The 25,203-nt window shown below is 40.6% G+C and overlaps 1 protein-coding gene across 4 annotated transcripts in view; it reads right to left on the reverse strand.

The window, feature by feature from the left end:
- Positions 1-25,203, reverse strand: part of PPFIA2 (PTPRF interacting protein alpha 2) — an 854,871-nt gene that overhangs the window by 457,139 nt on the left and 372,529 nt on the right. For 2 of the 4 annotated variants that reach the window (XM_019514802.1, XM_019514801.1), the window contains exon 3: positions 15,236-15,298. The exons of the other annotated variants lie outside the window; for them this stretch is intronic. In XM_019514802.1, coding sequence (XP_019370347.1) covers positions 15,236-15,298 — 63 coding nt within the window. The remainder of the gene's footprint in view (positions 1-15,235; positions 15,299-25,203) is intronic. 4 annotated transcript variants of the gene reach the window in all.

A 25,203-nucleotide genomic window follows, 5' to 3' on the forward strand; every position in this document is an offset into this window, starting at 1 on the left:
GGTCTTACCTGTATGCTGCCTTACTGAGGCTGGAGGCAAGGCCAGCTCCCTGCATGCTGCCATACTGAAGTTGGGGCCAAAGCTGTTTCCCTGCACTATGCCTAGCTGGGGCTGCTAAGATATGGGCTCTCTGGGGGCTACCTTTCTGGTACTCCACATTGGCACCTAGTACTCTGGTGCCTTCACCTTGCTTTCATTACACTACTTCTCGGGAGCAATTATATGGGCCTGAGGGCCACTTACAGAGTTTTGGTGAGCTGTTATGGGCCAGATCAGCATCCCTATCCCCTCCAGCCACAGTGGGTCAGCACCCCCCACCCTTCCACAACAGCTCACCAAAATGCCCTAAGTGGCTCTCCTAAAGCACTTCTGAACTGAGGGAAGAGGAAGTGGGGGGACCCTGCAATTGTGTCTAATTCTGAGCAGTCCTGAAGCTACACTGAAACCAAATTGACCTTGAATGGCCCCAGGACTAGAAAGTAGATACATAGAAAAGATACATAGCTGTAGCAGAACCAAGATTTGCACTGTACAAAGCCAAAATTGAGGTTTGGCTCTAAAACATATTTTCTCAACATTCTGTAAAAAATAATTACACATTTTCAAAGTTGACAGTTCTTAATGAAACATGTATTGTAAGACCCTGAACTTCCCAAATCAATAAAAAGAGAACCATAAAGTAAATTCTGAAGGTGAATGTTCAGTCACAAAATACTTACTGAAAACCACCCTTCAGAAGTCTTATCTCAGGAATATTATGAAGTTACACATAGGGTATTTAAATAGGCTTTGTAAATTTACAAAGCTAGGAGAAGGTGTAACTTACTTATCTTCAGCTTTTTAAAGATTGAATGTCAAAATCTAAGGAACAAAGCATCTATATGGACCTCCCAGTTCTAGGGATAAACTTAAGCATGACTTGGTGTTGCACTGAATGGAAACTGAGGACCTTCAGGAATCAGCAAGATTGGATCTAATGATGGACATATGTTTAGGGCCTGACTATCCTGTATTGTGGAGTAAAACAACATAATTCCCACCCCCTTATAATTTTTTATAGCATACTATTTACACACTTGATGTAGCGCCTTAAAGGAACTGAATATAAAGTACAGTCTATGCATTTCAAAAAGACTCAAGGTATAATATGTCCCAGAAGTAGCTGAGCCAAAAAAACAGTTAGCCCAGACACGCAAAACACTCCTTCCCTGTACCTGACTATGAAGATTCCAGGACCAATTGCAGATAAAGCTTTTAAGCTACTAGTTAACCCATCTTGGCTCTGTTACCAAAATATCAATGTTGCAACAAAATATAACCTCATCAAGTCAACACAAGGTGGCAGATTGGTCAATGATTTCCAATTTTGTTAGACATACAAAATGACTGACAACTGCATCACATAAAATATCTTTCTAATTTTTTTTCAAAACAATTCCCTAGCCAAGCTCTCTTTATGGATCAAATGATTCAGATATAGTGTGGAATTAAAAACTCTTTAAACCCTGATCCAGCAACATAAGCCATTAAGAGGTTTTCAGACAGTTAAATGGCACTAGTTATTATCAAATCTCATTTATTTCAATATTAAACTTAATTTGCCTAAAAACATTAAGCATATCAACTGATTCATATAGGAACACTCTAAACTCAGGTGTTCCTACCTCATTAAAACTTTTTACCTTGTTATTCAGAGCATGTGCTTAGCTATTCACAGGCATTAAAGGTTACTGCTTTCTTCCCTTATAATAGTAGTCTTGAAATGGATAGATCTGGTCAGTATTGTGGCTAATGGCACCCCCCTGCAAAGGTTGAAGACAGGTTGAAAGGATTAACCACCTGTGTGTACCCTGGGCCAGTTATTGATTGACAGATGAGCCCACTATACATAGCTTAGATTGTGGAAACAACTACTTTTTTCTAATGAAAATAGCAAAAATATACATTCTCCTATACTTATAGTTAGTACGTAGTTCAGTACAAAGTTTCTCAAAAGTAGTCTAAGTTATACATAGAATATGTTACCTACACTTAAAATGCAACCTTCTGTGTGTTCAAGCAGCAAAATACATGCTAAGTGAGACTGTATTATAGCAAAGTTATGACTTCTTTTGTGGGAGGAATATCTCCAGTTCACATTAAATAATACGCATTCAGCTATCATCACACCACTCCATCAAGATAATACAAGTTCAAGATTTCAGTGTAGTGCAGAGGCTGGGACTGACAATTAGTTAGTTGATTTTGGGTCCTGTCGCAGAGCACTTAGGTGCCCTGCTCCTTTAAAGACTAGAAACTGCTAAGGTAAGAGCCCTAGTAGTGAGTGGGGAACCCCAGCTGCTGGTTACCAGGGCAACCAGAGTGAGCTAGTGGCCCACACCTGCCAGCGGTCAGTTGATCAGAAGGGACAGGGCCTGGCTCACATATAAACCCCAGGGCTGAGGCCAGGATGGCAGTTCCCTGCCAGCAGGTAAGGGGAAAGGAGCTTGCCCAGAGCAAGCAAAAGGGAAGAGGCCTGACTGCAGGTACAGCCTCTGATACTGGTGAGAGATGGAACACCCCTGGTATGGCTTGAATGATATTATAACCCAGTGGCTTGGATTTATGTTAAAGCCCAGGGGCTTGTGTTTTTTGTTTGTTGTTTAAGACCAGTGGCTTGGGTGAGGGTATTAGGGAATGGAGGAGGCCTCATAGGGGACCCACGGCAGCATGGGGACCCCAGCACCAGGGAGGGCACAGCATTTTGGGGGGGGTGCACCAACCCTGGCACCAGTGAAGGTGCAGTGCAAGACAGGGCTGTGGAGAGTCCGAGGAGGACCAGGGGGCCAAACTGTAACAAGGCCCAAACTGATCAATGTCACTTCCATCTGTGAGGCTTGAGGCGTGGTAAAGGGATGGTTGGAGCCATGCATAGCCCATAAGGCTAGGGTGCCCCGAAACACCCATTGCAGAATGGGACCCACAAGAGGTCCAGGAGCCCATAGGGTCAGAGTACAGCAGAACCGTGTCCAAGATGACATAAAGGCAGCCTCCCTAATATATACTTACCAATAAAGATGTGGCAGACGAGAATTGAGGGTGCTCATTGCGCCAACTTGGCACGGTAAGGGGGCCTTGGGGAGATCACGGCCATCCTGCAGGACCCCGTGCCGAGACGGGTCCCAACCCCAGGACTACAATGAAGTCTTAAAATGGCGCTGGTGTGATGCCGGCGCTGAGACAGACAATCACTTGATTGTTAGTCCTAGCCCAAGCACTGTACAAAGGCTGGTTTGTGACAGTGGAAGGAGTAGCACCTCACCTAGTGGATCCACTGGAAGGAGTGGCACACTTGCCCAGGCTCAGCTCCCAGTGCTTCTGGCTGCCTACCACCAGTGGCAGAGACCCAGATAACCCCAGTATGCCAGGAGCAGGTGCTCAAGGGTGGGCAGTGCTGGGCATGCAACAGGAAAGGGGTGGAGTCTGGGAATATGGGTTGCATACCCTCATGTGCAGACATGTGAGCTATGGTGCCTGGTGCTAAGGTCAGTGATGGGAAGGGAGGTACAGCCAGCTCGAGCCTATCCAGGGTGAGCTGAGATCATAGTAAGATTTACCACGCAACTGTTCAGTACATGTTCTAACTCATGATATAGCACTACAATGCTTACTACAATCTAAATAGTTGAGCACTTGCTCTGAATATTTTGTTGCAACATTAATATTTTGGTAACCTAGCCAAGACTTGTTAACTAGCAGCTTAAAAGCTTTCTCTGAAATCTAAATAAAATGCAACAAGGCCCTAACTTGCAAATTTTCTAGAAATTTTTAGGTTGCATGAAGTCTACCACATTATCTGAATGCTTTTTATTCTTTTTATCCTTCCAGAGCAAATTGGATGCTTATCTTGCTGGGATCCTATGACCCCAGTTGACTTCCTGCCCTTTGGGCGGGGGGCTGGACTTGATGATTTTCTGAGGTCCCTTCCAGCCCTAATGTCTAAGAAATCTATGAAATTTTCTGTTTAATGTTGTTCATAATTTCACACCATTTTTATACTACAAATGTGTTTCTTCTCAATGAAACTCTGTTACTTTGAAGTCACAAAAATAAAATGTGCATCTGATGAGCTGAACCATGGAAGAAAGAAAAACAACTAATCTAGAAAAAAGAGAATTATGTATTTTTATTAGGGAAATATACTGCTCCGACTACAAATTTTGCAGATTGTAAGTGATGACTTCCATGCAGTGAAACATAACTGTGCAAAGAAAATATGGAAGTACTTAATTCTGAGAACTGAGACAAAATATTCTGCCAAAACGTAGTTGAAGAGTGCACTAAAACTGCAAGTGAGAAAGGAAGCACCTAAGAAAAATAAAGCAGTTTCTAGCACAGTTCTTTCAATTTACCCAGTCTTCAAACATTTTTCATAATATCAGTTTCACTTAACCAGCTAGATATAATCTATCAAATAGTATTTTATCTATTAAAAGCTATGCTTTTAATATCACATACACCTTCTTTCAAACGAACATTTTTGCTCTTTCCTAACAAAATGTGAATTTTGAACTTTTCAAAAGACTTTAGAAATAGACTCCTGGTTTTCAAACATGTTCAAAATCTGGACTCTTTATCCCACTATACATTGGGGTAAATTTTCAAGGTCTCAAAAATTGTAATTAGATAAGAAGAGTCTTTCCCAGTTCTAGTGAACAAACAAATTTAAGTGTACTTTGGGTCAAAATCCTGGTTACATTACCTATGTGAATAACCTCACAGAACTTGTGGGACAGGATTTGTCCTTTGATGTAAAGAAAACAAACATAAAAAAAGAAAATATGCATAGTCAATTATTATTCTTAGTCCAGGAAAATAACCCAGATACATTTATATTTAAATGCATCCGAATTTGAACAAAAAAAGTTGCACATGTTCTCACACTCTCCTCATTATGATCTTCGTAATGGTCTTCAGAGTCACAGATATTAAACAGAGCACAAATAAGGCCATCTATAGGATGGAGAATGGGAAATTGTTTTAAAGGACATTTCAAAACAGAAGGAAGAGAAATTTTGCCCAAGAACTATGGCAAGACACTACTTTATAGAACTGTAACAGGAAATGTCCTCATTGAAAAAATATGAAATGACCGATGTTTTAGATTTTACAAGTAATCGATGTTTTAGGATTTACATGAAAAATATATCCACGAAGTGCATGCTACAAATTGGATTTACGCAAGCACAATGAAGGGCTGGATATATCATGCTGGCATGCAAATACATTATTTCCAGTCTAGTTAATCTTGAGGTTTACAGTACTAAGGCCTCCCTAAAGCAAATCTAGCTACGTAAAAAAAAAATTAGATTATCCATATGTCTATATTACTTGATAGCATTTGCTTTCAAATTATTTTTAAAAATTATTTTATTTGAGAAATATTCAATATAGCAATCATTAGTATTCTGATAGCAAACATAATCAGAAATAATACAACAAAATATGTTAGTTCATGATTTATGGGATTTTATAAAGAATCTGTTATGCAGTAGAATACACTGTTATTATGATTTGGTACTTGTTTCATTTTGCATAATTTTTGCATATTTTATTTGAAGATGCTAAAGAGCTTGTAAAAAGGTATTTCAATCATTATTCTGTAGCAATTTAAACATACAGGGCACATCTATATGAGATGTTTACTGTTGAGTAATCTAATTACCTCCATAGTAAAACATCTCTGTCTACACATATGGAGCTATTAGGCCACAGTAAACCAACTCACTCAACCATAGGTTAGTATGGCCAGATGCAAATACTATCCTCTAGCGAAGCTATTTACCCTGGTGTGATACATGTGTAGACAGTGACCAAGGCTGGCTGGGACAGGAGGATGCAACAGTGCGGGGCTGCCTGCCAGCTAGCCCCACACTGTAGCACCATTGTGCTCTAGCAGGCCCTCTGCAGCACATTGAGCTAGGCTGGAGCAGCCCTGGGCTGGCAGGCTGACCCCATAGGGCCCCCCCCCCCCCGCCAGCTGGGGCTGCTCCGACCTGGCTCAATGTGCTAAAGTCCTGGGCACACATTTAAAAAGTGCACCCAGGAGCAATAAACTCTGGTTCAAACCACACTGGAGTTTACTGCGTCACATGAATATTCATGTGTAGATGTGCCCACAGTAGCTCAATAGCTACTGAAAGGTGACCTAGATCTCTAACTTCTGCTTCTCGTCTGACCACTGGATGCCAGGCCATTAGTGCAATCTAAACAACTGTATAGGTATCAGGTCAGAGTAGAATAGTCAATTTAATCTAATTGCATTGGATATTTGTATCAATGACAGTGGAAGAGATAGGTGTTATCCAAACATACTAAAACTTCTGCCAACTTTAAAAAGTAGAGACTACTTTGTCCATTTAAGAACTGCATTCTCCTATCATAAAGCAGTGTACAGCAACTCTAAATATCAATTGACCACTGAAAAAATGTTGTATAGAAACAAAAATAGAAAACTTAGGTAGGCAAAATGTAATTATTCAATTGGATATAAGCCAGAAAGACATAATAAACACGCTTTTCTAGCAAAAGCCTTGAAGATTTACAAAAAATTCATGAAAGATAGCTAATCCAGCAGCAGCACCATGCCCCTTTTCATCCTACAAGGGTATATATTCAATACCAATTGAAGGGGAGGTGCAAGCTATAATGTGTTATATGGTTATTGTCTATAATATTGTTTCAACTTCTCCAAGGTGCTTACAATTTGCAATTATGAGAATGAGAGAACAGAAAGTTTGTGTGGAACAAAAGGTAAACTGAGGTCTATAATAGAGGACAGTGGATACTGTGAATACTCCAAAGACTAACTGCATGCAAATTAAATAATTTACTTTTGCAAGTGTGCTGTTAATAATTACAACCTGAAATTCAATTAATGTTTGGAGTGCTCGAGTATGAGAAATATGCATTGTTCCTTTATGAATTTCATGCTAAGTTTTGGATAACATTATTTTTTTGGGGGTCAATGTATTATCATATTTAATATTTAAAAAAAAAAAAATCTTATATCTCTTATTACACAAGAATAAATAAACATAGGATTGAGAGGGATCTTCTGGGCCATCCATTCCAGTTCCCCAACTTGCACACTATCATTAACCAAAGGAATCCTCAAATCACCACTTTGAATCCTCACCTACAACTACTAAAAACAATATCCAAAACACATGGAACATCCAACATGACACAGCTTTGAGCTAGGCAGAGGAGGAAGTAGCCAATGCCTTGCCATTGCAATGATAGGGAAGTATTTATTTAACATATGCTAAGAAAATCCTAGGAAAAGAGCTAAGCCCCACACTAATAAGGAAGGCAACCTCCCCCACCCCCAGGTCCTTGTCAATCTGACCTATGGGAAATTCCTTCTTAATTTGGTAGTCATATTGGCCCAGAGTGGAAGAGTAGGATCACTAAGCCATGAACACCCTAGTTTCTAAATCTATATTTCTCAAAACAGAAGAAAGAGGAGGAAATTCCAGAATGTGGTGCTACTGCTACTAGTAAATGAAAAGCTATCAGATGTGCAAACTTAGTTTAAGTAGTACTATAACAATTATTAAACTTAATTGATAGTTTTAAACATTTCACACCGTTACCAGTGAATTTTGAATTAAGTGCAATATAACAAGGTGTACTTTTTTCTTGTATATATAATAATAGAACTTGTTCTCTGGAAATTTCCTCTAACTTTAGGATAAGAACAACTTGTTATCATATAAAAGGCAATAAGGCATAGAAAGATATTTTGTCCAAACCCCCCCCCCCCCCCGCATCAACAACAGCAAAACCTAAATAACTTAAGTATTGGCAATGTACAATGGAGGTCTTTTACTTCATCCATTTATACATTTGCCTGTGGTTGGTACTACTAGAAAATACGTCTTCTAATGACCTTCTCTGTGTGGGACAGACGTGGACCTAAACTTCAGAATTGGTCAAACCTTGGATTTTGAAATCCTTCTTTTAAAATTCAGTATTGGTTCATTATGTAGACCCAGGAAGGAGTACTCATCCTCTAAAAGATGCTTACATATTTTATTATCTAGATAAAATATTTTATTTATGGGTTTCTGTCACTTTATGAAGGTTCTGTATGTGCAAATTCACTCTTATGCAATGACCCTTTTTATAGCAAAAACTCATTATATGTGAGGTAGAGTCATTCTTATGTGATCAGTGTGTTGGAAGGCCGCAGTTGACGGCTTTGTGCGGTGCACTGTGGGAGTGACACACCAAAAATAGTCTCCTGTGTGCAACTGTGCTTCTCACTTGTTGTCTGCGACATGTGTTTCTGTAGTTGTCATCCCCATTATGATAGTGCCCAGTGCTTGTGTGTACTGTCTGCTGCTGGCGAGTACCAAAACTGTCCTGTAAAAGTGACAGAAATGGGTCTGGGGGTCAGTACAGTCAAGGTTTTGGAACATAGCCCTATTTGTTACATTGTTAAGTGGGTTCCCTTTATGCAAATTTAAGTTTTATGTGGTGTTTTCCAGGAACATACATACAGCATAAAGCAAGGGAAACTTGTAGTACATACTGGCAAGAAGGTATATTATATCTTAAAAATTCCCACAAACACTGTTCACAGTAGGAAAAGTATTTACACAGGGAATTTTCAGAAAAGGAACCCAAAATGATCACAAGAATTACAGACCAGTAACCCTCAATTCAGCCCAAGGAAATCGACTAAGTATAACCAGGAAGGGTCACCAACATAGATTTTACATAAAAAGCTCCATGCCTCCCTAATCTGTTTGAAGATTTGTATCTAATATTTTGTTATTTTTCTAATTACATGCCTAATTATATAGGGAAAGTAACCTAGATATTTGAACCAAGCAATCTTTATAAACATGAAGTCTGTAAGAAATAAATATTGAAAAATGCCCCTAAAAATAAAGGCCAAGTGAATAACTGAATTTATCCTAGGATATGCAGTCATAATAATCTGCTATTCTTCATAATGGAGAGAAGTTAATCATGGTTTTTCTAATGCCATGGATGTCATTAGAAACCATTTATTGGGTGGATGTGAATGATTCTGGGTGTATATCATTTAGTCCAAACAATTTAGGTTGCTAAGGCAACTGAGCCCTGAGATTAATCACAAGGCAATTGTTCACATTTGCCAATGGGCTTATTTCTATATGCATGGTGGAATAGTGTTGTTTCTATGTAAAGAACATCCCCTGTTGTTTGTTTGATGTTAATTTTGGAAGTTTACAATTTTTCCATTAATCACTTAAAAGATACAGCTAAAAGAAGAGAACTAAGGAGCTCTATCAATTCACTAGAGAACATATATTTGATAAAGTCTATTAGATTCACCACTTCCTGAACAGCCATAAGTTTTATTAGTTTATTTTTTTATGATATTATATGACTACTTTAGTGTTATTCTTCTCTGGATACCAAAAGAGTAATTTTAATAACACATTGTGGATCTATTCCATGACAAAAAGGAAATGAGAAAGTTTCCTACACGTGAAAAAGTGAGGATAGCTTTTTCCTATTCAGTAAGGTAGAATATGGTCAAATATACATCCTTGTTCTAAAGTGAAGTGAAATTATCGCTTGTGTTCCTGAGCTAATAATAGTGTCCCCGTGCTTCAAAATCGAAGCAGGGGCACTTTTACTAAAGCTCATTCAATGAGCTTTAAAGCACCTCTACTGCCATTTTAAAGCTTGGGGATGCTGATACTTGACATGAGACTTTGCACGTGCTTTAACTAGAGCGTCCCTACCCTCAGAGAACATGTAAAAACACCCAGTGAGATCAGGGTGGCTATTCACTTGCATGACAGGACCTTGTTACATGTTGCGTTTTGAGCTGTTCAAATATGCTAGATCGAGTTTGGAACAGTCACACCTTAAGGCTAAAAAACCGTTTCTGATTGTCCCATACCTACACAGCTGTGACATGGCAAAAGAGGGCTGGCGATCAGAGACCTGACTGGGAACTACAGCTGTGAGTTGCCACAACAGGACTCGTGAGTCAGGACAGGCTTCTATCCCTGCTCTCTGCAGGTGTGAGAGAGATGGGTTGAGGGGGTGGGAACATGAAACTGGGAGTAGAGAGTTAAGGGGATGGGAGTAGGTAATAAAATGGGGGGTGGAAGGGAAATGGGGGTAAAGGAAGAGTGGGGAAATAAATGAAGTCAGCCACTGAAGGATAAAATAAAAAGAATTGAAAAAAAACAAACAATTTTTTTTTTACAAGGAATAAAGAGGAAGTAAATTAAAGAAGGTTTCATATAATTTAATAAATTGGGATTTGGAATTGGAGTATGGGGGTGCTGGTCATGCTTCTTGGGGTTGCTGGGAGCGGTGAGGGAAGGTGCTTTTGGGGGAGCTGTTGCCCCTGCCTCAAGAGGGAAGCCCCAGTTCATGGGGACCCGATCAGGCCCTCTACCATGTTCCACCCGCAACCCTCCTTAGACCCCACTGATGGACTCATCCATGCCCTCTGACCTGTTTAGTTGACATGTGCTGTGCAGTATGTTCACATGGGGTTGCACCCATAGGGGTGGGAGTGGGAGTTGAACTGGTGCCAGACCCTGGGCAGTAGAATTCAGGGGGTGGAAGTTTGTCTACACAGAACAAGAGGGTAAGGGAGGGGAATCTTGGGATGGTGGAGGACTGCAATTTGGGTGTCTCATCTGTGGGAAACAGCCACACTTTAATGGAACATGAGCTGGATAACATAGATCAAACTCAGATCCCAACAGGTGAGAGTGCTGTTAACAATAAGAATTTCCATTTGAAATCTCTGGATTTATCTTATAAATCATGCTTCCACACCTAACAGTGCTGTGATTGTGTGATATCCCCTTGCACACTTGAAAGGATCTCAAGGCACCCCAGGATGCTATGGTAGCCTGACTAAAAATCAGTTGTCTGTAAAGAAGGCCTTTTTTCTAAAATTCTAATAAGCCGTTGTGGCAAATTTATATATATATATATGTGTGCGCATGTGTATGTATTTTATATATGTATATAAAACATATACATGCATACATTTATGTATATACATACAGTGTGTATTGTATATATCATATAAAAATAAGAGAAAATTATTCTTTCTATTTTAATGATACAAGTTCCTGAAAGGTCCTTCAAATGAAAGAACACCAACAGAAAAGCTTCTTTCTAGATTTATGTGGCAGTCACTCTGTCTTTCTTCTAGAAAACAAAAGGACTACTGAAATAAAGGTTTGAGCTGTATGGAAAAGATCATAAAAAGATCTCTCCATTAAGTCATTCTTGCTCTTGTGAGTTTTCTCTCAGAGATGAAACCTACATCTTCATTAATCTCTATCGTGTAGCATTTACCTTCTCTCCAAAAAACTTATACATCTTCAAAAGAAGTGCTATTAAATTTAAGTCACCTAACCAAGGTTGGAACCATACAGCAACATCACCTATTAAAAATATTGCTCTAAATTAGATGCAAAAAGAGCATCTATATACAAATCAGGAATGAAAAATTGAAAATTCACAGCCAGAGCAATTAGGTCAGAATTTTTTAATTGTCTACATTGAATCTATATTGAATTCTACGTATTCCATTTGATACTTAGTAGAATCTAAAATTAAATCTTTCACAAACCTGACAATGAGTCCCTATATATTTGGGATTAAGAAGCTGAAGTTTCATACTGTTTGTGAATATCTGTGCATTATATTACAGATTCCACGAATAGAAAATAAACATCAGCTTTCAATATGAAAAAATTTTTCACAATGTAAAAGTAATGTAATGTAGAAGTAGAGACTGCAGAGGGTTAATCTATATGAGACGCTGACTGTGCAGTAGCCGAAAAATACTGCTTAGTAACGCATCACAGCATGGATAGTGCTAATACATACTGCGCAGTATAATTAGGCTACTGCACAGTAGCATCACCTAAAAGATGTTCACCGGTGCTACTGCTCAGTAACTCCAGTTACTGCATGTTTATTTAGTACTTTCTAATATGAGTACTAAATAAATGCACAGTAATGACTGCACAGTAGTGCCCTGTGTAGACATACCCAGGGTCAACTAACTCTCTTTACTACAGTCTAGATATGAGAATTTCTAACCTGTGGAGAAACTGCAGAAGACTGGTACAAAATTTTTCTTTTTTTTTTTATAAATAAAACTTACTTTGTAATATTGGTCAGCCTTGGGAAATAGTTACTAAGGCTCTTTTTAGTCTTGTAATTAGAAGAGCAATCCAATGCATAAGACACTTGTCTATGGGTGTATCTACATGTTGCTGTACAGCAACCTTGCTATGGCGCCATGCTTTAGTACTTCCTCTTAGAAGTACTAAAGCACGGTGCAGTACAGGTTAGATTTCACCTCCATGTCACCACAGTGGTGTGCTATACCACGGGAGCACACTGCTACAGCGAGACAGCTGTCAATCATGTGTAGCCCCTACATCACCATAGTGCACTGTACGGTGACATAGTGCATCATTACACTGCTGTGGGGAGATGTGTAGACACACCCAATTTGTAATATTCCAGCTGTAAATGCTGTTCTCTAAAGATTCACAAACTTCATCTTGTGGAAAAGAAAAAGAGCAATAGTTTGTGACTGATTTATCCATGTTGCCTGTCATCCTTTCTGTACAGGAAATGTTAAACCCTGACCCAAGGGAAGTCAACAGAAGGACTTCCATTGATGTAATAGTGTAGGACTTGTCCAAAGGGTGGAAGATGAATCAGAGTGATTTTTTTTTTTTTTTTCTTGGAAGCCAGATCTTGGAAGTTCTCCTCAGTTTTGAAAACTATTAAACAAAAGTGTACCTATACTAATTTAAGTTATAGCGTGAAACTTTGGGTACTGTGCTGAAATGATAGTGTACTGTGCCAGGCTTCTAGGCTGCATGCTTTTATTTTGGTTCAGCTTCAGCTGACAGGCATAAACAATAGCAGAATGGGTAAGCCAGCCTGCTACACCTATAAAAGACATGAATTTGAAGGGCCTCTCTAGTTTCATGCTAAAGGCTTCCCAGCTTAAGCGTGTACCTGATCATTCAGGCTGTGCAGACAGCATGCTAGCCACATCAGTCATTTGCATGCCATTAGCTACAGAAATTGGTATGCCTTACCTATGCTACCTGAATTAACTCCTAGGGCCAGGGGTCGGCAAAATGCAGCCCGTGGGGTGGATCCAGCTCACAATGGGACTTTGTTTGGTTTATGACGGGTCCCTTGGTCCCACCTGGCCCACATGCCATTTGGCCCGTGGCGCATCCCACCACCCTCATGCGCACAGTTGGGTTGGGGTAGGTCCGTGGCTGGAATTAATTCCTAAGCAACCCAGGTAGGTGCTGTCACAACTGACCCCAGCCCCATGGGACTGGCAGGGACCCATGCACACAGCCCCAAGCCTGCCCCAGCCCACCCCACACCCACTTCAGACTTGCCCTGGCTGAAGCGGACCAGTTCCGGACCAGCTGAAACTCTTGCGCACAGCCCCGACCCCAGCCCACCACATGCCTTCTCCAGGCCTCCTGCCCTCACTGAGCAGCAGCAGCAGCCAGGCAGAAACTGCTACTAGGTGCAAGGGAAAAACAGCCACCTCATCCTCATTGCTGCTGAGACCTTCTTGCTGTAACCACCTGGAGCCCATGCCTGGGTTGCCCTGTGGCTCCTTTATGCCACTCTCATTGCTGCCTCTGGGCTGCCCAGCAGGGCAGCAGTGACCAGGGAGAGAAGCCACAGGGCATCTTGGGGACAGGCTGCCGGTGGCCACAGCAAAATGTCCCAGCAACAAAGAGGGGAAGGAAGCTGCTTTTCCCCCACACCTAGCAGCATCTTCTGCCCAGTCACTGCCACTGCTCAGTGTGGGTAGGCAGTCTAGAACAGGCTCGGGATGGGCCAGGGTCAGGGCTGTGTATGTGGGTTCTGGTTGGTCCAGAACTGGTCCACTCTGGCTGGGGTAAGTCCAGAGCAGGCACTGGGAGGGCTGGGGTCAGGGCTTGGGCTGTGTGCTCAACTACTGCTGGGCACTAGTCGTGGTAGTGTAAAGGAGCTGAAGGGTGCGTGGACACCAGGCTGGAATTTCTTGCTCCCGGTCACAGTGTTTACAGATGTGTCCAGGACTACAGCACATTGAGCTGGGGTGGCACAGTCATAGCTGACAGGGGACTTAAGGAGATGGGGGGAGATGGTCAGTCTGTCAGCCCATGCAGATGGTGACACTTTACTGAGGAGCTCCACAGTAAAGCACATGTGTAGATGTCCCCACAGATGCCCAAATAGCCAGATGCAGGATACTATATTTAGAGCTGGATAAGTGCCTCTTCTGTTCTTTTACGATACCAAAATCAAAAATAGCAATTTTAGTTAGCAGCATTATGTAACTATATTTGCATTTATCAGCATTATATTTTTATGTATTTAGGATTTTTGGATCAATAACAAAGTTTCTTCCCAAATCCCATTCCTCCCCCACCCCTCAAAGCAGTCATCTTTATCAAGAGAACATTATGTTATGCATACAAATTATAACATACATTTCATGAAAAACACCAGCCTGCTGTAGGACATGGAGCCAAAGTTTGTCCTTGGGTGGTTGTGCTGAACTTGCATTGATGTTCTACGTATCTGAGGACAGACTTTGGATCACTGAGTTTCCACTTTCTGACTGGTTTATTGCAAAACAAATACATAACATAAATGACATATTATACTACAAGTGAATCAACAATTTCTCTTGTTAACCAAAATAGGCTTCTTATTCTACTTTTCCATCAAAATAGTGACCTGTCATTCATCATCATTTTAAATCAGAAAATATATTCATTTAAGCAGTGTAAAATAAAGTTACCTTCCAAATTTGGTACATCATATTTTTATATAGTCAAATTTAGAACAGTGGTAAGTATAATAAATATAGCTTCTCCTTTTGCCTGTCACTGTTCCACTGATTTCAACTGACAGAAACACTGAGCTGGAAGGAAAGTAAACTTGGAAGGAGCTGTGAATATCATCACAGTCCTTATTTAGCAGAGCCACCAAATCATATACGGAAAATGATAGTATTTCAGTATTTTGATAGGTTGAGAACTCCACTTGTAGTACAATATACAGGAACCTTGAGATGCACAAGAATTTGTGGGTGATAAATTATCAAATTCATATAATGAGGTTTTCCATTTCAATTACACAAAAATCCAAGATATGTGGAACATACATTAGGGCAGGATATGGTCCTTTGAATGTTATTCTCAATGCTCGTACCAGCAGCAACCGTCATCTGAAAAAGGGGGCAACAGAGAGTCCACTGAATTGACTGGAATTTTCAACGTGCTACAGTTTATTCAAATTACACCATAAGAAAAAGACAGAAAATCTTAATTTACATTCAAGCAAGATGACCTAATAATAATGTGCATCTGGATCAACTCAAACTTATAAAATATCAAATGCATTGTCCAATATTTAGGGGAAAATCCTGGTTTATGAGTGGCAACAAATAGATTAGCAGGGTTCTATCAATAAGATCCACAAAAAGTGAATACTAAAGTCTGAAGCAATTACAGTCAGATAATTACAGAGGTGGAAATTACAGCTATTGGGTTATGTTTAATTTGAGTGTTCCACTTGTAGCAGGAATTCAGTCTCTTGATTATGTTTAATAACTGTAGGATGGCTCCTTCCTAAAATCAAAACATGTATTTTGGACCAATCAAAATGTATCTCAGAATTTAAAAATAAATCCATTAATTAAATTAAGAATTAAACCAATTTAAGCTCATTTAAATTCCACACCATTTCAGACCCCTTATTGTTTAAAATAATTATAATAATGAAATAATACAAGGTCATTAACTTTCTCGATTATAGCTGCATGTCTTTGAAAGTTAATGCATCATCTGTGTTTGAAAAATATTTTTAGAATTAAGTAGGGGGTTGCCTTTTTCATTTATCTTTTTTCAAAGACTTGTACATAAAGTATTCTTCAGAGAAATTCAGAAAAGCAATCTGGCTGCCTGATAATCCTCCAGACTTCTTATTTATAAGATAGGAAATAAACAGCATGAATTTTGCAAGGTTTTTTTTGTAGATTTTCAAAGATGTAGTTTCAGCTGCCCCAAGTGCTAATTTTAAATTAAACAATTATATGTTGACAATTTTTGGAAATAGAATTCAGTATCTTCTTGGAATAGTATTTATTTTTTTATGTATTAGGAAAATAAATCCATGTAAAATACTATTTATGCCAACTTGAGTTTTTAAAAACCTATTTTTGGTGCAGTTTTGGCTACTTACTGCACAAGAAATATAATCTATACTTCCTAGTGACTTAGGCTCCTGGCAGATGTTGTGTCAATCATGATATGGTTTTTTTCCATGACATGAAACAATGAGCCATGTGCAAAGGACAAGGTATTGAGTGGGGGGAGGGAGGGGGAGGGAAGGGGCAAGGGGCATGCCAGCTTGTGCTGCTGTTGATAACCAGCTAGAGGAGTTTCTTAAGCTTAATACTGGCCAGCAACACAACTTTAGTAGAGACAGGACTCCGCTAACAAATGTCTCCTACCCTGTCCCCACCCCCTGTCGAGGAACCAGAACCAGGCCAGGGAGTTGGTTGGGGGTGGGGAACTCCCTGTCCTGAACAGAGCCGGGCAGGCTGATGTTTGAGGATTCCTCCCCTCCCCTGGCCAGAAGGAGCGAGGGAGGGAGAACCCCTGTCCCCCACAAGCTGAGGCAGGCTCTCAGATCTGGGCAAAGAGTGCAGGGATTCCTATGCTTGGCAAATTTGCCACCAGAGAACCAGGCATTTCCCTGTGTTGGACGATGCATGGTGTGGTGGAAAAATCTCACCCGCATGCCAAGCAAGAGCTGTTCAGAGGAAATCCCTCCATGCCAATAAGTGAATGATGGGGGACTCTATAGGACGGGGAGGTATTACTCCCCTGGCACAGAGCCAAGTGCCCATGGAAAACCCTGCTCCACATAGAGCAAGGGCTTTCTATTCCCTACCTCTTCCCCCACCAAGCAAAGCATGGGGTAAAGCGGGTGGGAATTACACCCCCACCAGCATGGAGCTGGAAATACAGGGAAACCCCTTTCCTTATGTAGAGCAGCACCAGAGCTTCCCTCCCTCTCCCATGCTGAGGAAAGGGAGTTGAAGGGGGAATTCTCAGCTCCCCCGCAATGGACCTAGACATATGGGGATGCCCCTGTCTCATGGAGAAAAAGAACTGAAGATTCCCTCCCTCTCCCTGTATTGGGCAAAGCCCCTTCCCTAGCATAGAGAACATACTGTGTGTTCCCTCTTCTCCCCACGCTAACCTCTCCACTGTGGTCTGGTTTCCCTGTGTGCATGGCTCCATACTCCCTCACCCTGCACTTCGTTCTGTGCACAATGAGGGAGGGAACCCCACTCCATGCTCCATGATGGGGAAGGGGTCTCCCCTGCATCTGGTTCTGTGCACTGGAACTTTTATCCCCCTCCCTCTGCCAAGTGCAGGGGAGAAGGAATCCCCAGGGTTTTGCACTGAGGATGAGGAGGGCTTTTTCCATCTTTTCCCAGGGTTATGGGAGGGAGAGGATGAGGGGGGAGGAATCTCCCACTACCTGAGAGGTTTGACAGGCAAGGACTATGTTTACAGCCCAGGCTGCTGTTCCAGATAGAGGGGCTGGGGATGTGTGAGAGAAAACAATGCACCTTGGGATGCTGAAGAACATAGCCAAGACCTGGAACATGTCACATATTCAAATTAAAGCTTGAAATAAACAAGCTACAAAAACCTGTTATACATTTTCTCAAGCAACATCTTTGCACCTGGTTGGCCATTTTTTAAGTTGGACTGTCATTTTTATCATACAATAATTACTTTGCACATGTAGCTGATCTAAATGTATCACTTAATTGCTTAATAAAGATAATGAGCATCAGGGTCTTTACTTACACATCAAACAGGCATGTGCATAGCTGTAATTGTTTTAATATCATCTACATGCTTTTATCAGACATCTTTACTTTATTAATATATTGCTGATTTACTTTATGTGTTTGTTATACTATTAAAATATTGAAAGATTTCTACATTTTTTCAGTTTCTTAATAAGAATTGCATTGCTGATGCAAACCTTTAAGATCTAAAAAACAGTCTGTCCACACATAAAAGAATCCTTGATTAACTGGAGGAAATTTCAGTTATTCAGATACCCACTATCTACTGTTCCTTTCTAAATAAGCATATGTGATATTCCAATATTTTAAATATTGTCAACAAATTACTTCTAGCTTTGTACCTCCTTTGTAAAATTTCAATAAGAAGACATTATTTGCATTAAAAGGGATTGTTTCTATGCATAACCAGTTCACAGTCAATTCACAGATAAAGTGTAGGTGAATCTTTAACAAAACCGCTATTCTGCATTTTTAAAGAAAAACATAGCATAATATAGATTTCAATTAGTACAAGGAAAGTTACAAATTAAATATACATTATATAACATTACATTTTCAGATTGTAATTAAAGATTGTTCATTTTAGTTACAAACCAGTCTCTAGTATATAAGAAGAAAAATAATTGAAACTGTGTATAAATTGTGCATATTTACTTTTATAAACACAATTTTCTCACATATTCTATGAGAAATGATTTTCTCATATGATAGTGATTTGTAATAAATTTCAGCCCCACAAAAGACTGTATTTACAGCGCACTTTTGACTGCTGCATCTGACCTAGGTCAATGAATCTATCACCTTTGAGATGTGGTATTCTAAAAACTTTAACTTGTGTGTGCCCTCAGTCAATACCCCACGTATTTTTTAATATATATCCCTTTCAAACTATAAAATTTACTCTCTAATATAACATTAGGTTAGGATGAAATAAACTGGAAATATTACATAATTGAAAATGAGTAATCCCTGACTTTTTCAGTTTTATAAGACAACTGTTTCTAGCTATGGTAATTTTCTGTTTGGTTAGCCTTGGTGACTAAAATGTAAAGTTTAGGAGAAGACAAGTGAAAAAAGAAACTAAAAATACAAAAATATTTAGTGAAATATTCCAGTAGAATATTTAGTAAATTATATCAAAAATATTTCTGAAAAATGTCATTTCATTTTTAAATAAGCATACACAAAATAATTTGACACATCCACAGAACTCATTTATGAATTTAATAACTAGTGTTGCCATACCCAACTCATCAAGCTCTGTATCATTTTATTAAGCATTTATTATTATAGCAACTACTTAGTTAAACCTATCACAGATTAGATTGTCAACTCTTCCTGTTACAACCAAAATCTATGACACTGTAACTGATCTCCTTCATGGAAAAAAATAGTATGGTAACATGCTAAATGATACCATTAGGGAAAGTGATTTACAGAGATGAAGCTGTATACATACATTGGGAATATCAGAAACATCCACCGCAAACCACATGCATAGAGTAAGTCACTAAGGCCATGTACAGGTATTAGGTTTCTACTGAGAGAATTGCCACTTTCCCAATAGAAACTAGTAGTGTATAAGCATTCATTCAAAAAAATTCGCTCTCCCAGGGAAAACGTGCCCCCTCCAGGAGAAAGACCTTCCAGGTTGACAACTGAAAGACCTCCCTTGTGAGAGAATTTCTCTCTCAAGAATGAACACCTATATGCTGCTGCACTATCTGCCCCCCCGCAATGTGGTCCTCAGAGGAATGAAGTAGCTCACAGTTGCTTCCCCACATTGGAGACTTCCAGCTGGGCAACTTAGCTGGTGATGTGAAGACAGGGAAGCACATCAGTCTCTACTGCCCAGCTGGGTGACATGAGTAGCAACAAGAAGCCATTTCAAGGCTTTTGATGCCAGGAACTGGGCTCAGGAAGGCCCTCCCCAAGCCTGGCTCCTGCCTGCTGGTTTTCTCTTGCTCCCCAGAATGGGAGGAACAGAAAACCACTGCTCCCCATGTCTTTCTTAAGCTGGAATCATCCTGGTCTTATGAAAGTAAAAGGAGCAGAGGAAGGGAATGGTTTCAGGCTGAACATCTGGTACTGCTCCCTGTCTTAGAAATATTTTTAGTGGTGGACATTTCTCAAAAAAACCTAGGATACCTAGGTTTCAATCTATAAAATACTATATACAATAAAAACACAGTATTTGTAAGCCAATGAAATCTTTGCAGTAAAGGTGAAAGAAACTCTGGGTGCCTCTACACACTCATTAATGCGCTTTTGCTACTGAGCATTAAGTTTAGTACCTCTAATATGAGGTATTACATAAATCTGCATTAGGCTGCCCTAATGTGCAGTAGCAAAAGTGAACACCTTTTTAGTGATGCTTAACGTACAGTAGACTAATTCTAATGTATGTTAGCATATGAGCACTGTTTTTGCCATGACGCTTTAATGTTCAGTAAAATAGGCTACTGTACATTAAAGCGCAAGTATTGTTCATGTGCCCTCCATTTGAACAATCCTACAATTAAGCGCTGGCTTTGTCAGCTGTCCTCGGACCCACAGATTATTAAAACAATCATGGAAAACAATCATCCTCGAGGGATTGCTGAAGAAGATTAAGCAAATAGACTCATTCTACAGTGCCGATGTTTCTAGATGGTCTTCAGGTGTATGGGAACATAATGTACAAAACTGTCTAGGAGGCTAAAAGGGTTGGACAATTCTACCAAGTCTATTTGGGAAGAGTGGCTTTAAACCACCTACATAAGTACAAATGTAGGAAAAAGTATTTTTGGCTAAGGTTATAATTTCGACTACCACAGTCCCTAAACTGTACATCACAACGGCAAGCATAACAATTATTCCTTGACTTCTTAGGAATATCACCAAATATCAAATATCACTTCTTGTTTTTCATCTACTTATTTCTACTCATTTAGCATTTGCAGATATAATGGCCTTTCATCCAAGCCATTATATCTACTCAATGCTGGAAAAGCTGAGCAACCACATTGTTCAGAGAATGAAAAAGAAATAGAGTGAAATCTATCACCACATACTAGTGGCACTACATCCAATTTTCTCATCATCTGCCTAACAAAAGTGGTGACAAACTAGAAGAATCTGATATTATTTACAAGTAGTCATACTCCATTAACTTCCTGGCCATGTCCAAAAGCATGACAGCTATTCAAGTTCAACTCCACCGACAACTGCCAAGGTTAAAAAAAAACAAACCAAAAAAGCCCAAACTCATTTTTCATAGTCAGTAGAACCAGGGGATGCTGACAGCTCTAAAGAAACCATCTGATTTGATTACAAATCATTGACACCAGAATCTTTACTGAACTTCACTGAAACAGATTAAGGACATCTGAGGACTCAGAACCTAGTGATCTGTTGTCATTGTAAGGCCTCTGCACTGTAGCTGAGCAACCAACTCAGCAACACTCAACCCCTAAGTAGAACCAGCTAACGCTTAGCCTGCTGATTGGTTCTAGTTTTGCTTTAAAGAGTCTCAGCAGCACCTGGCACCTGCTGTGTAACAAACTAGCTTCAGTCTGTGAGTAGCTCTTGTACACATGCCTTCCCTGGGACCTGTTCCTTCATTCTTGCCCATATAGCCAGTCCCTCAACTTTGGAACACTGTTTTGACTTTGGCTTGCCTTCTGACATCTGCTTCTGGCAACCCCTTGGTTTAGCATGTGAACCCTGGTTTGATTTCAGCTACAGATTTTTGGTAGATGTTAAAACATCGATTTGATTGGGATGGGAGAATCCAGACAAGAATGCCAGATCTGCATAGCGGGAGGCATGCTTTTTGGGATGAGGCATGACACTCCTTTGATCCCAATCACACCAGTCCTATTCTGCCCAACACAGGGACAGACAAACTGTCTGCATGGCTTTGAGGAGTCCCAGAGCCCTAAGACTATGACTGTGAGATTGGGGAGTCTCTCTACCATCCTAGAGTCCCTGTGCCTCAGGACGTCTAAAAACCATAGGTTTAGCTCAACTCCCCACACCCTGGTATTTTCAAGTGCCTTGCAGGAAAGGCAGGAAATGCTGCCCAGCTCAAGGGCTGACTGGTTCCTGGTACATGGAACTCCTTGGCACATTCCACCAGGGAATCTTGCAACCCATTTTGAAACTGGGCAGTCAGTTTTCAATATCAGGACTTTGGCTGTTCCAGTCCTAATGCTGAGTTCTGTCCCCATGCTGATAATTAGCTGACTGTCAGCATAAGCATGGAAGTGCTACATGTTCAATTTATGGTACCACAAAATGAGCCACAAAGATGTCCTACATGTTTTGTAGAATACCTTTGTAACTATTTTCCCACTGAATATCCAGGGGTCAAAAAAGAGCAGTGCAGAGAACAGCTGAATGTACAGTATGTGGCACTGCAGACATGTCTGTGGTGCCACATATCTCATGGCTGCACTCATCTAGACACAACCTATCTGTCCTTTACTTACATGGACCTGTCAACCCAGAGAATTTTGATTATTTTTCATGTTCCTATAAGCTGGAAAACAATTTCAGTGCATATAAACATATCCACATGCACACCTGTTAAAAAAATCATTGACTAGATACAATAGAACACAAGAGATTGCTACTTAATAAAAATGAAGTACAGCCTTCTGTTGATTCTCTGTTGTGCCCAATATATTCATTTTAATTGTAAAAAATTCAAAAATTAAATATTTACCAACGATTACCAAACAATGGTATTCCAAACACTGTATGTCACAAAGTCATCCCCAAAATAGGAGCATCTGGGGACATTCTTGGAATAAGAAGCATAGATTTCTTCCTCAATTTAGGTTACTGATACAGTGCCTTGTCTCTATTTGCAACTAAAGTTAACCTGCATTTAGTTTTTATCATTTTTACATTTTACAAACTGAGTTACTTTATATTATTCAAATATAAATGTATTCTTATATTTTTATAGCATGCCTGAGATTAAGCAATATGGCAATTTTAAGTGTTACTCTTCAGACAATAACGCTGTCTTATGAAGGGAGAAACAAGTGCTGAGAATTTACATGCATGGTACTAATGCATAATGGCCAAAGCTACATGAGCTAAGGCAAGTTGTTGAGGCCCATGTGGACAAGGATGGTCTGTATTTCAAATGGAAGTAGTATTAGTGGGGAAACACGATCTTCTATGCAAATAGTTTTTGATTAGAAATGAGAGACTGCGGGTGCATCGACACATGCATTAATGCTACCTCCAATGTGAGGTACTAAATACATGCACGTTAGGCTGCCTTAATGCACAGTAATGAGTATGCATGGTTTTTAGGTGATGCTTAAAGTGCAGTAGCCTATTTTACTGCGCATTGGCATAATAGTATGTTTTTTAATGTGGATTTCTATGTGCAGTAAAATAGGCTACTGCACATTTAAGTGCACATGTAGACACACCCAGTATCTCTCTGGTATGAGGTTAGTACTCTTAATAGATGCAAGGATTTTCTCATATATACCACACCCCTGAATATAGTATGTGGCATAGTTGTTACAGACATTTAGAAAAGACACAATTCTTGCTTTGCAGGACAGGTAAGTAACTAATCCACCATACTGGATCTTAGGCCACATACCAGGTCCGACCTCACATGCTGTTCCAGAGCCATGTGCCAGGCTGAACCCAGTGCATTGAGTCTGGGACCTCAAACTGGGCCTGGGGCCATCCAACCACTCCAAAACCATGTGTCAGGTCTGACCCCATGCAGTAAAATGGGCATTAGGGCCATATAAAAGGTCTGATCCCACATACCTAGTCCAAGGGTATGTGCTGGCTCTGGAGCTATGTGGCAGGTCTAACCCAAGCTTGGTCAGACTCCACAGGCTGGGTCCAGGGCCACATGCTGGGTCTGCCCGAGAAGCGCAGCAATTAATGTTGCAACAATTAGTGCTGCTCTCCCCGCCACCCCACCACATTTCTCTGCACATGAGGATCCCCTGTTCTCACATAACATGAGCACCCCAATCTTCACTAGCTGGTATTGGTGGAAGAAGTGTAGGCTATATTTGAGAAAGTGTTTTGTTTTGTTTTCTGAATTAAAATTGGATCAGGAAAGATGCTTGACCTACCAGACAGAAATAGAGCTCATTCTGGAAATTATATAGTATATTTTACCCTAGAATACAACAGAAGCATGCGCTTGAACAGAAAAGGAATAGTACTTAATAACTGCTTTGGGGAGTAAGTTTTGTCTAAACATTCAAGAGCTTTATATGGCTTGGTCCCCAAACTGGGAGGCTGGGAAGTGCAAGATGACAACTGTTTTCAAAAGATTCTGTCTCACTGTTAGTGAGTCAACTGCTCCATACCAGGGAAAAGATGCAGGCATCATACTTAGTCCTTTTGCTTTTTTGACATATCACTGTTTATCACCAACATATGGTCAATGTGTTTATTATTTCTCTTGTTTATGTAATAAAACCTTTCTGCTGTTTCTTACACCATATGCATTGCCTGTGGTAAACATGATTTTAGAATAATTGACTACACAGGCTCATCTCTCCTATGGGGAAGGGGAAGAAATGCAATATTTTTTGGCAATCTGGACAAAGGACATTATTCTTTAAGCCAGTGTTCTCCAACCTTTTTCAGTAAGAGATCACTTTTGAAATTTAAAAGCAAACCAAGATCTACTCTACCCCCTTCTTCCCCCCCAGAGGGAAGGGGGGAGCAGATTGAGGCAGAGGGAGAAAAGATTATTTGGGGGCATGACCCCCCAGCAGGAAAGTCTGTGGGGGAAGGTGGGGGGAGGAGAAAGGGCCATGATGGGGGACAGGGCAGATCGAGGCCCCAGTAGTGAGAGGGAGTGGGGCTAGGGCTGGGGCCTCCACAATGGTGGTGAGGGAAAGTTGGGCTGGAGCAGGGGCAAGCCCTGCAGCCGGGGCAGGGCAGAGCTGTGAGCAGCTAGTCCAGAGGGTATGGGGGGGCATGCACCCCAGGAAGACATGGGGGGTGTGCACCCCTGGATTTGCACACAGCGTGGGGGTGGGGTGGGCTGTAGCTGAGGGCTGGGGCCAGGCTCTTGGACTGCTGGGAAGAGCCTGGCCTGCGGCAGCAGCAGCATTGGGAGCAAGGCTATGGTGCGAGGGAGAGCTGTAGGCCCCTCCAACCTCCTTTCCCAGCCCAAGCACAGTGTAACCTTCCAGCGCCAGCCTGCAGGAGCAGCTGCCCCACCCTGTGCAAATCCCAGGCACACAGCCCCC

Source organism: Gavialis gangeticus, unplaced genomic scaffold, assembly GCF_001723915.1.
Source record: "Gavialis gangeticus isolate Ggan-Ray unplaced genomic scaffold, GavGan_comp1, whole genome shotgun sequence".
Classification (NCBI taxonomy): Eukaryota; Metazoa; Chordata; order Crocodylia; family Gavialidae; genus Gavialis; species Gavialis gangeticus.